Genomic DNA, 13,243 nt, shown 5'->3' on the forward strand with positions numbered 1-13,243 from the left:
CTCCTCCTCCACATTCATAGCTCCATCTGCAGGTGTGGAGGAGGAGATCTGCAGCATCTTATGGCACCCCAGACACTGTCTAGGGGCCATAGGATTGTTCTGTAAAAGTACAAGGTACAATTTAACAAATTGATGTGTCACCTGTAGGCTATGTAGAGCTAATTAATATTAAAATAAAAATATTTAAATTGGCCATTAAATTAAGTAAATAATGTAATTTATTTAGTTGAGTTTGTCATGAGAAATGAAAATAAGTAGACCTATTAAATATCTGAACAATAGTGACAGATAATTGAATGGTAGGTTTTGAGGATTTGAAATAACATTAAACTTCCACTTACTAAATTTTGGAAGCTTACTTACAATGTTTTTTTCCTATGTTTATAAAATAAAAATTCATTAAAAACATATTGACTTATACGATTTCTCAGTTTTGTATATTGTCTTTATAATGCAATTTTTTAAATTTAAATTTTAAATAATACTATAAGTATACTTTAAGTTTAATTTTAAATAATACTATATTAATAAAAAGAAGATGCATACCATACCATAACTGTTGTGTTTTAATCTTTAGAAAGCTAGTCTTTCTACTGTCTTTGATTCTTCCTTGAACTTTATAGAGTTAATTGTATACAATTGCTTTACATCCTTGACTCCCAGACTGTAATAATCTTTCCAGGTTACCAGTTCATAGTGTAACATACATGTTACCAGAGTAATCTCAAAACAGTGTCTAGGCCAGCCTTCCACAACCTGGTGCCCTCCAGATGTTTTAGACTTCAACTCGCAGGTTTCCTGACCCAGGTTTCTATGCTAGCTGTGGCTGATTGGTGCCCCCGGGCTGGGGAAAGTTGGTTTAGGCAGTGATTCCAAGTCCCATCATCTCTAGCCAGCATGACCAATGGTCAGGAATGATGGGGACTGTAGTCCAACCAAACCTGGAGACCCAAGGTTAGAAACCACTGGTCTAGAGAAACGTTTTGTCAGTTTTACCTCTGTAGCAGGTCCTGCTGAAAGTTCAAGGCAAAGCATATGAAGACTAACTAAAACAGACCAGGAAGTGTTTGCTAAGGAAATTGAAGTTGGTCAAGCAAGCAAGAATGCCACAGTTTTAATAAATAAAGCCAGGTGAAGGATTTATTTATTTGTGAAAGGACATGCTGATGTAATAAGTAACATTAACTTCATTTTTAAGCAATGCTTCCTAACTGCCATGACATCAGGCAAGAGAAAGGAGGGGAAAAATCAGTTTCTAACCACCCTTTTATTAAACTCCTTGGTTTCTGTGTCACCATGCCCCACCTCTTATTTTTTCCTTGAAATGTTGTTGGAAGCAATATACTTTGTCTGATTTCCTGTTTCATTCTACCCAGCATTACTCATATCTCTTCCATGGAAGCCTAGGACTGACCTTTTGATTGCTCTTTATTACTTATGAGAATCTTGGGACCTTGCTTCTCAGAGCATGAAGGAACAATTCTGAATATTAAATTGGATCAGACTAGGCAAAAATAACGCTTAAAAACGTAATATAGTTTCCAGCCAGGCCAGTTTTCCTCTGGCCAAGCTGCCTTGGTAATGAGCAGTGGAAATAGAGCTCTGGTTGAAGTAAAGTGTTTGTAAGGCTATGCTACTAAGGGCAAAAGTATCTTACTGCCAGCAACCGGGGTGAGGCCTCCACCATCTGGATAGGACCTCAGCTCTGTTCTGGAATGGCAAGTGGGAGGGCTAGTGAATGTGGAACAGCTGCCACATACGAACAGCTGCCACATCAATCCATATTAGGAGCTGCTGCACACAAATAACTTGCCATGTGGGAGACATCTACCATCGGGGAGAATGTAAAGTAAGTTTATATGCACGGATCCTGAGATGCAAATCAGAAGAGAGAGGGACACAGCTGTCTACTGGTCACATTGTAAACCTGCACCGTGTTTCTTGGCAAAATTAAAGCCAAATGTAGGAGACTCCTTCGGCAAACCAGAAAAATGAACTTAAAGTACATTTTCATTAAACACTTCACATGTGTAATACAGTCAATTAGACTGCATTTGCTTTCCTAGTTGGAGAATATCATGCAGAATTAAGAGGCGTGTTAGTTTTAAGTTTTAAAAAATAATTTCAGTGTCCACTTAGAATCCCTAAATGCTCTTGGGCAGGACTCATTCCGTAGGATAGCTGCAACAAAACTGAGGGCATAATCAGCTTTGCTAGTCAAATAGCAAAAAAGATGGCCAGTTCTCTATCAGGAGAAGGCAATATGAAGTGAATGGGACTTATGTCACTCAAGTAAGTCAAGGCTAGGAGTTGTGTAGCATAATCCAAAGATGCTTACTCAGAAGAAAGTCCATTGTTTCAGTGGGACTTACTCCCTAACAAGTATATTTAGGATTGCAACTTTAGTCTGAGAAATATGCACTTTGATAACTTTCTCACAGGATACTGGCATGAGAGAGTGAGATATTTACGGACAAGAATTGCCCCAATCAAGGAGAAGATAATTCGAATGGTGGTTGAACAAATTAGTAAGTGTCACTTATTTGGATGAGACTGAAGACAAGGACAGTCAAGCTGAGCACATTCCCAGTGTAATCCTAAACCTCTAAACTGCAACAAATAAATGCAAGCCCGTGTCCACCCATAATGCTACTTAGCCTGCTGGCAAGGACCTAACAGAAGCAGAAGAGATCAAGAAAAGGTGGCAAGAATATACGGAAGATCTGTATAGGAAGGATAATAATATCAGGGATAGATCTGATGGTGTGGTCAGTGAGCTAGAGCCAGACATCCTGAAGAGTGAGGTGGAATGGGCCTTAAGAAGCATTGCTAATAACAAGGCAGCAGGAGATTACGGTATCCCAGCTGAACTGTTTAAAATCTTGCAAGATGATGCTGTCAAGGTGATGCATGCCATATGCCAGCAAATTTGGAAAACACAAGAATGGCCACCAGATTGGAAAAAATTAACTTATATCCCCATACCAAAAAAGGGAAGCACCAAAGAATGTTCAGACTATCGACCAGTGGCACTTATTTCACATGCCAGTAAGGTAATGCTCAAGATCTTGCAAGGTAGACTCCAGCGATTCATGGAACGAGAATTGCCAGATGTACAAGCTGGGTTTAGAAAAGGCAGAGGAACTAGAGACCAAATGGCCAATATCCGCTGGATTATGGAGAAAGCCAGGGAGTTTCAGAAAAACATCGATTTCTGTTTTATTGACTATTCTAAAGCCTTTGACTGTGTGGATCATAACAAACTGTGGCAAGTTCTTGGTGTTATGGGGATACCAAGTCATCTTGTCTGCCTCCTGAGGAATCTGTATAACGACCAAGTAGCAACGGTAAGAACAGACCACGGAACAACGGACTGGTTTAAGATTGGGAAAGGAGTACGGCAGGGTTGTATACTGTCACCCTACCTATTCAACCTGTACGCAGAACACATCATGCAACATGCTGGGCTTGATGAAGCCAAGGCTGGAGTTAAAATCACTGGAAGAAACATTAACAGTCTCAGCTATGCCGATGATACCACTTTGATGGCTGAAAGCGAGGAGGAGCTGAGGAACCTCATGATGAAGGTGAAAGAAGAAAGTGCAAAAGCTGGGTTGCAGTTCAACCTCAAAAAAACCAAGATTATGGCAACCAGCTTGATTGATAACTGGCAAATAGAGGGAGAAAACGTGAAGGCAGTGACAGACTTTGTCTTTCTAGGAGCAAAGATTACTGCAGACGCTGACTGCAGCCAGGAAATCAGAAGACGTTTACTTCTTGGGAGGACAGCAATGACAAATCTTGATAAAATAGTGAAGAGCAGAGACATCACACTGACAACAAAGGTCCACATAGTTAAAGCAGTGGTGTTCCCTGTAGTAACCTATGGCTGCAAGAGCTGGACCATAAGGAAGGCTGAGTGAAGGAAGATAGATGCTTTTGAACTGTGGTGCTGGAGGAAAATTCTGAGAGTGCCTTGGACTACAAGAAGATCAAACCAGTCCATACTCTAGGAAATAAAGCTAGACTGCTCACTTGAGGGAATGATATTCAAGGCAAAACTGAAGTACTTTGGCCACATCATGAGAAGACAGGATACCCTGGAGAAGATACTGATGCTAGGGAAAGTGGAAGGCAAAAGGAAGAGGGGCCGACCAAGGGCAAGATGGATGGATGATATTCTGGAGGTGACGGACTCGAACTTAGGGGAGCTGAGGGTGGTGACGACCGACAGGAAGCTCTGGCGTGGGCTGGTCCATGAAGTCACGAAGAGTCAAAAGCGACTGACCAAATAAACAACAACAATGATTTGAGGAACAAGAATGCAATCCTTCAATCAAGAGCTGATGACAATGGTGATACTTTTTGATCAAGTTATGAATAAAGTAGTAATGTGGGGTGGTTGTTGAAGTTAGCATTGCCTAACTAAAACGAGTGAGCACTTGGGTGGTACAAGGAGGATTGTGAAATACAGGATTTTAAAGAAACAAATCTAGAAACATGTACTTTTTCCTCCTCTTTTAGGTATATTCTTTTATAATCGACATCCAATAAGGCAGGTGGATATTCTTGGAACTGTGGTCCTAACCAAAGAACGAGATGCCTTTTATACTTATGGAGGTAAGAAGTTCTGATTCCTGCTAGCTTTGTTTCTTTCTCCATTCTTATTAGCCATTAGTACCCTGAAGTTGAAGATCCCATGCTTGGTTGGACAATTGACGTATTCTTAAAAAAAAAAAAAAAAAGTTGGGGAGCGGGGAAGGAAAGGAAAGAAAAAGCTCTTAATGCTTTTTAGTAATGAACATCTTGAATGTACGCTCAATGCTGCCTGCAAAGGCAAGCTAATACTAATACATCTTTGCAAATCACCTACAAGTATTTGTAAACACTTCAAAGAGTGTATTATAGTGCAATCCTTTATTTGTCTACTCAGAAGTAAGTCCTATTGAGTTAAGTGGAGCTTACTCCTATGCAAGTGGGCATATTACAGCCTTAATACCTTATAATATATAGATTCACATGGGATTATCTCTGGGAATGTATCAAAATGGATAATTGGGGCCTGACATAATGATGGTTCTATTGCAGTCCCTTCATACATATAGACCAGCCTTGAGGAAGTTTGGTCTATATGTATGAAGGGACTGCAATAGACCTTCCTCAACCTTGCACCCTCCAGATGTTTTGCGAATATAGATAGAGGGCAAAATTCTGGAAGGCACTCTGATGAAAGTGAGATGTAGAAAAGCTTCCTCTGTGTACAGGACATAGATTGTAAACTTGTCAATGGTGGCCCCATTCTGAATGTTTCCAGTTCCATTTCAACCAATCATCTCAGTAGAAAAGTATGGAGTAGAGAAACAGAGCCCCAATCTTAACTTCTCCAAGGATGTATATGTTTAAATTGATTTATTGAGGAGTCAGTTATCTTTTTGAAAGGCCACTTGAATCATTTGGTCACATGCTCTGAACACTCATTTGCACATACACACAAGCACACATCAAGCTTTTGATTTTTAGAAGAGCATCAGAAAGAAGCTTATCCTTCTGAAACACAGTGGACCAGGGGTAGGTAACCTGGTGCCCTCCAGATGTTTTGAACAACAATTTCCAGAATCCCTGGCCGTTTGCCATGCTGGCTGGAGCTTCTGAGAGTTGTAGACCAAAACATCTGGAGGGCACCAGGTTGCCTACCCCTGTGTTAGACATACCTTAACAATAAGGGGAGGGGGCACAGTTTACTGGCAGAGCTGAGACTTTGTATGCAGTAGGTCTCGTGTTCAGTCTGTAGCATCTTGAATTAAAAGAACCTCAGGAAGTAGGCTTGGAGAGCACAGTAGAATGCCAGTAAGAGTGGACTGTAGTGGTTTGAATGGACCAGTGGCCTGTCCTTGTAAAAGGCAGCTTTGTATATAATATCTCTGTTTTTTGTTCAAATTTATTGTGTTATTTCTACCCAGAGGGCACTTGATTTCCTACAGGGCACTTGGTAGTCCTGTTCACCCCATAGTGAACAGGAAGGGGAAAGGACAACTTTTTCCTTTCTCAACCCCCTGAGGCCATCCATTGCTGTGCTAAAAGGTAGCAGGTAATGGGAAAGACCTCTGCCCAAGACACTAATGATCTGCTGCCAGAGTAGACAATGCTGGGCTAGATGGACAAATAGTTTGACCTGGTATGAGGCAACTTCCTATCTTCCTATGAGTGCAGAGAGTTCATGTTTGGGACTGCCAGCCCTGAAACAGAACACATTATAGCTATATAGTGGGGTGGGATGGGGTTCTGGAGAGTGGGAATAGGAAACAGTATCGTTTTTTTCACTACTGAAACATCCCTGTATAATTCAAGGAAGGGAGTATTTTAGCCTCATGGCACACACCAGTCCTAATCCCGCCTCCAGATACTTACCTTAAGACATTACGTAGCCTGAGCAGGCTAGTTTCCTCTTCTTCCCCACCTCCACTTTCTCCCTGCCCCTCTCCAGTGGACACGTAAACTGACACAGCTGATACTTGATATCTTGATTAACCTTCAGTTTATTCACCCTTATCCACTCCAAAACTGCTCCCAGACACCAGTGTAGATATTCCACAGCCTCCCCAGGGATAGATGATGGAAACGGAAGACAGAGCTGGGTATCATCAGCATGTTGATAACACCCCCGCCCAACTCTCTGGAAGCAGATGTATGTAGACATTAAACATTATGGGGCATAAGTTAGAAACTTGTGACACCCTGTAACCTAAAGGCAACAGCATGGAACAATCTGCCAGTACTGCCTTATGGGGCTTTTTTGATGTCTTAGGGCAGATAAGAAGCCAGGTGTAGCACCTGTGCTTTAGATGAAATGGTGGGTGATGCATACTTCTTACTTCATTTGCCCCAGGATTTCAGGTCTTTTGACTGTTCCGAGGCAGAGAGCGGGGTGCATGAATTTCCACACCTGAGCAGAAATGCTCATTTTGCTGTTGTTCTTAGTGCTTCTTCCTTGGAGATTCTTTGGTCAGAAGGGAGAGGCTTTGCTTTCATCGTGCTTTCTTCCTATCTATTTTTGGCCATCCTTCCCCTCACCACTGACTCGGTGTGTCAAGACCCTTTTCTTTCATTTACCTTTCACAAAGATGGAACAAGATCACACCTGCTTAGTATCATGTGCTGAAAGCGAATTTAGCAAAAGGGCTGAGCTCTATTCTGTCCTTAGGACTGTTCTGTCTGCTTCCCCTTGTGTCCGTCGATCTCCCCCACATGTTCAGTCCTTTTCTAGTTCCCAGGCATCTTGCCAGGCTGCCTCTCCCAGTCCTTCCCTCTGCCACCATCAGGCTGAGTTGGCCAAAATAAGTTATAATTTCCACTTCCATATTTCAGTTTAAAAGTGAGGCTGTGCTAGCTGGGGAGCTAGTTAGCAAATGTTGCATCAGCTGGATTGAGTGCCCAAGTCTCTTGAGCTATAGTACGCTCCTCTGCTTGGCGAGAAATTGCAAAAGGGAGGGAACATGAATTCCTCTCCTGCTTCTCTACTGAAAACTCTGGATTTATTTATTTTAATGTTTATTTATATTCGTGTTTCTCAAAAGAGGGTTCTTCTTGCAAGCCTTTGACAGTGCACAATGCACAACTGTTATAAGTACAAATTTGCTAGGTAAGTTTGGTCCATCAGGCCAAGTATCGTGTTGCTGAAAGGGGTTCAGTAACTGATTTGAAGATACACAGGAAAAAATGAGAAGAAGCTAGGTGAACAATGCCACCAGTCTAAATGTGATACAGGTGCTTTGATAGAAATTATGGATGTCCAGCTCCTTGTGAACATCTGGTTCAAGTGGGAACCAAAAGCTGGCAGCTGTATATCAGAGTAGATGTAAGGCTTTTTCTGTTGTCATTCAAATTTTCTCTGTGATCTTATTCAAGCTGCAGTTAATACTGGATGTTGTCCTGTCCCTGATACAATTTATGTATCAAATGAAAACAATTCTTGCCTATCTTGCATCTATTTCGGGAGGTATGATAAGTGTTAGATATTTCATAAAAGGGATCTCTATGTAGTGACTGTGTTTCTGCAGATAATAGAATGGAAGGTGGGGCGGGGGTTCTGCTAAAAATAAAAATCTGTTAAAGTAAAGTGAAATATATTTGAGATATTAGAAGACTGGCATTAATAACAAGTTGAATAGTTTCCCATTGGGAAGGAGTCTTGCCAGTGTCCACAACATAAATGGTCATTTTCATCTCCCCCCTCCCATACTCCCATAGCCCAGCTTAGCCCCACTGTGCTTGATCTGGTTTGCATGACACAACACCCCATTGTGGCTTAATTTATCCATGGCAGCTGTTGTGGCATGCCGGGCACCCACAGGCACCTGGCTTGCCATGGTTTGTCGTGTCATGCAAACTCAGGCAGCAGGTGTTGTTTGAGGGTTAGACAACCCTCAGATAACACCATGGCTTGTTTTAAGGTTATTTGAGGGTTGTCTAACCCTCAAACAACCTCTGCTGCCTGGGTTCACATGACATGGCAAGCTGGGCGCCCATGGATGCCATGCAAACGTGGCACCCGTGAGCCCCAGCAGAACCCGACAGCCCTGGCGGGTAAATTAACCCACAGTGGCCTGTTGTGACATGTAAACAAGCTCTTTATCTTAGATTGTCTTCCTCGCTTCGCTGTTGTGCAGGCACTTTCATCACCACCAGACAAGGGCTGTAAGAGGAAGAATTTTAGAGGATGATCTATACTGCATGTTGTCCACTTGGATGAGAACAGTTGGTCAGCCACTTCCAATTTGTTAAATGCTGCAGTAGGAAATAGTAACCGTTGCAACAGAGAGAGAGTGTGGGAGAGAGCTGGTAGACCTTTGAGAAATGGTTTGGCTCTGAGGTACAAACAAAAATGCTGAGGTACAAACAAAAATTGCTGATAAAAATGTTTGTGGCTTGGTACAATGAGAAATTTGTATCCTGTAGTTCTGGAAAGGCAAACCGTAACCAACATGACTTGTTGCTGCTATTGTCTTCTAGTGGATGATGGCACAGGTGTTATAAGTTGTACCTGCTGGAAAAATACTTTGGCAGAAAAATCTTTGTCAGGTAATGTTCAGATGTATTTATTAGTATATATCGAAGTCAAGGTTGTTTTCAGATGCTTATACAATTCTCTTGTTTGCTTTGTCATATTATTCTAGCTTAATGTGATTACCAGTAAAGGAAAAACTCTGATATCTCTTCACTCACAGCTAATACTTACCTGGCTGAAGTTTAAGTTCAAGCCTTTAGATCTGGCCAAAGAGCCTCCTTATTTTAACTCCCAATGTATCTCTTCCACTTTGGTGGAGGCAGACTCTGAAAATGGGTGGCATTTTTTGGTGTGTTTTTTTCCTAAACAGCTGTCTTCCAATCCTAGCCAAATTATTTGAGACCTATTGGGCTCTCTTTTTGCCTATCTTTCCATTTGCATGGATTTTTTCTCTGTTCTTTTCTGTTATGCATTTTATGTCCCATTCTGAACACTTGTTATAATAAGCTTTAAAATGTAAATATATTACCAAGTGATGAGTTCTTGTTTGTATGTAGAAGTTCATGCATATTCATGAACTGTAAAAATAAATGGACCTGAGCACGCTTTTGGGCCAAATGGTGGAAAAAGAAATAAGAGGCATATTTTCCATGCTTCAGTGGAGATGACTTTCTCTTGTTACCTGCAAATACCTGTGATATAACATGACCAGATTTTGTCCCTCCCCTCTTTCAAAAGGTCACAGGGGGCTATAAAAAGCATTTTTAATGGGCCAACATATAGTCACACAGACGCTTTGACTTATGGATCAGCTGTAAGCCTAGCTGGTACTGTGCTTTCCTGTTTCTATTCTTGGACCACTTCCTACTGCCACAGTTCTTACTACTGTCCATTGTTCCCCCAGCTATTTTCATTGTGCAGAATATAATGGCAGTGGGTAAGGAAATATTGCAGTTTATTGCCTATTGATGCACTGAAAGTAGCTGGGAAAACCTTTATTAATACACAGTTAGGGTCAGATTGTCAAACCTAAATCCAAACAATATATTAGAAGCCTACAATTCAAAGCTCAGTTCAGTAATGTCAGGAAAAATTGATAATATTTAATGCAGAAGTCACATTGGCTTAGCTCTAAAATCTAATGAGGAATTAAAGTCCAAAAAAGAAACGTAGAATATTTAGTAACCTGCTGACTCTAAGAATTTCTTCAGAGGCAGTTTGGTCAGATGTCTGCAATTAAAGTTCATGCTGCCCAGGATCAAAAATTGAATTTTAAATGGTGAACTAATAAGCATGCAGTTCTGTCAAAGTGCATTTGTAGCTTGGCAGGCACCAAGAGGCAGCTTTTGTTTTGTTTCTAATAATATCAAGGCTCCGTTTATGCAGAGTGAGGTTTGCTGGGGATTTTTATTTTGGATTCTTTTTGTTTGTTAAAAGTCTGAATTGCAGAAGAGTAGCACTAAACAGACTAAAGAAGAGCAATGTAAACAGAGTCCAGTGGGACTTTAAAAACTACTTCATGTATTGTGACTTGATCCAGCATGATCAAAGGTCATGAAATAGACACAGACAGTAAGAGTACAGACAGTTGGATAGTATATCCATATGGGTCCAGTGTGGAAAAGATGTGTTTTGCCACTGGAGAGATTGAAAGGAACACTTCCTGAAAACAGAGATGCCCTGCATTCATCTATCAGCTGAAGTTAACAAAATATGTTTGAATATGCTGGCAGCTGCTGATTAAATATTTAGATATTCTTATGACATACAGTCATGAAGTAGAAAGACTCACATTTTGGAATATGTTATCACAGCAAACTAAACGCACACTCTAGGTTTCAAGGATTTGTACTTTTAAGAAACTTCGTAAATAGTTACGTGAAAATGTATATTCCTCATAGAAGGGACTATATTATTTTTAAAGGCAGAACAAGTAACTACATTGCATTCCAGAAAATATAGGGGTGGAGTCTAAAACATGAGGGGTTCAGGAAGCAACTCTCACATGATGGCTGCTTTCTACTTACATTTTGTAATGATGTCTTATTTTGTCGAGTCACAGCCATAGTCAAGGGTACCTGCAGTATCTCCTTTTATCCCCCATCCCACTGTTGTGTGTTCTTCCATTAACAGTGCTGCTTAAGGTTACAAGACACTTGGAGTGGGTGGCAGTTTGTAAGTTTGGAAAATAAAGTGTGTTTAATATCACCTGTGAAGTTGCCTTTTAATGTTCATGGTTTGTTGAGCAACATCTGTCATGATATTTGAAAAAATCCCTTTAGCTTTTCCACTTCAGATGTTGTTAATAAGGCAGCACCATGTGAGATTTATTTATTCCTCCACAGATTTTGAATCGCATCCGAGTACCTCAAGTGGGCTGGATCTAATTGAACAGATAAGGAAGCTGCAAATAGCAGTTTGCCAAAAAACAAGGCTAGAAATTGGTGATCTGGTCAGAGTCCGTGGTTGCATTCGAATCTACAGGCAGCAGCGAGAAATCAAGGCCTCCATGTATTGTGAGCAGTTACTCTTCCAGCAGTTTGCATTTTTATCCTGACATTTAAAGTTCCCATAATTGCAGCCTGAGCAACCTGCAATTCATCTAAGCTGCACCAAGGCCTTTTCTTGTCACAACTGGGCCACTTTGAGTCTCTGATCCACACCAGTATGAGTGCTGCTGTGGATGACCATGTACAACATCCAGGTTGTATTGTTTCTTTTTTACGGCAACAGTCCGCACAATTCAATGGGCAATGAAACAGGACTCCCCAGCTTTCTAGGAGCTATCTTTCAAACCCAGCTCCATAGGTTCAAATGCAAACGGTGTGCCCCCTCCCTATCCATGTATTGCCCCACTAAGTTCCAGGTAGGACACCGAGTAGACTCTGATATTCTGGCATTGTGAATAATCTGATTTTTACTCTGTACATCAAATATAAAAACAAATATATTATTACAACGAGCAGTTGAAGTTTACATATGTTTGTACTTTTTTGTGTGTTGCTTATATGTTTTCAGACAAAATTGATGATCCTTTGTTTGAAGTTCAGATTTCAAGGATGCTAAAACTCCCCCATCTATACAGAGATATTTATGACAACCCATTCCAGTTTCCAGAAGAGGCACAGAGGTCAGTATGAGCTAAGGACAGGAGATACAGACAATCTGAGAGGGTAGGTTTTACATCAGCCTTCCCCAACCTGGGGAAGTTGGGGAATGTTGGGAGTTGTAGTCCAGCCCATCTGGAGGGCATCATATTGGGGAGGGCTGTTTTATATTAAGAGTAGGGCATGAGCCAGGGCAAGTTGGAGGCTGTAAAGCAGCCTTTAATGCTGTCCTCATATGGAAACTGAGTTGGTATGATGGAGAAGCCATGAAGGGGAGACGAGATCAGAGGCAGGGATAAGACTATAAGGGAAGTGATGCAGGTGATGTGTCTAGAGTACATAGAGCCATAGATTGGGAGTACCCAGCCAGATGCAGTCAGCAATCACATCTTACGATTATCTTGAATGCTCTGGCAAACAAGAAGCCATATTAAAAACCCTTGACTGTCAAGCAGATCTAGTCTAGTGGATTGCTACACAATATGGTGCATATACATCAGCAGTGGGCAAAATATAGGCTGCTGTCCCCCGCTGTTGCCTCCTAATTGTAAAAAAAGAAAAAAGAAAAAACGGATATTAGGCAGGGATAATCCAGAGTGGCTACAGGGCACTCAGAGGGTCAAAATTAGCTTGTTTTCCACCCTTTACATACACCAATAGGCACCACTAGTGTAAAATGTTTCATGTTGCAAGAGCCCAAAACACTGGGAGCAGAAGTGCATCAAAACATGGCTCCTATTCCACAGCACTTGGGATACTTGCAGCAATGCACAAAGGTGTGTGTGTAGCTTTGGCTTTCTACCTATAGTCCCGAGATCACCACCACACCAGGCAAAGAAATGGGCCCTCATCCCATGCATTTGGGCTGCAATCACCCCAACTACTGAGTTATTCCCAAACCCAGTTCCAGGGACCCAAATGCTCCACAACAAAATTATAGAGGGACTATTGGGAGCTTCATAGTTGCCAATTGCAATCTTTTCTGTGTCAACTGCAATTAAGCAGAGAGAGGTGGTATCTTTGAAAAAAATACTGTTAGACACTTTGGCAGAAAGGTGGGATGTAAACTAAATATCTGTAGACCATGCAGTAAGCCTAGCGTTGCCACAATTGTAGCACTCTGAAAATAGGG

At 41.3% G+C, this 13,243-nt stretch overlaps 1 protein-coding gene across 12 annotated transcripts in view; it reads left to right on the forward strand.

The window, feature by feature from the left end:
* Positions 1–13,243, forward strand: part of STN1 (STN1 subunit of CST complex) — a 34,761-nt gene that overhangs the window by 6,404 nt on the left and 15,114 nt on the right. For 5 of the 12 annotated variants that reach the window (XR_014789498.1, XM_084846407.1, XM_084846398.1 and 2 more), the window contains 5 exons: positions 2,442–2,528; positions 4,525–4,620; positions 9,010–9,078; positions 11,350–11,520; positions 12,023–12,134. Coding sequence is in view for 10 of the 12 variants with exons in the window: in XM_084846398.1 (XP_084702524.1) it covers positions 2,442–2,528; positions 4,525–4,620; positions 9,010–9,078; positions 11,350–11,520; positions 12,023–12,134 (535 nt within the window). In the remaining 2 variants the exon portion in view is untranslated. The remainder of the gene's footprint in view (positions 1–2,441; positions 2,529–4,524; positions 4,621–9,009; positions 9,079–11,349; positions 11,521–12,022; positions 12,135–13,243) is intronic. The other 7 variants (XR_014789499.1, XM_084846406.1, XM_084846405.1 and 4 more) reach the window with 3 other exon arrangements.

This window comes from Heloderma suspectum, chromosome 3 (genome assembly GCF_057233095.1).
Source record: "Heloderma suspectum isolate Gila_16-S chromosome 3, 16-S_ref, whole genome shotgun sequence".
Classification (NCBI taxonomy): domain Eukaryota; kingdom Metazoa; phylum Chordata; class Lepidosauria; order Squamata; family Helodermatidae; genus Heloderma; species Heloderma suspectum.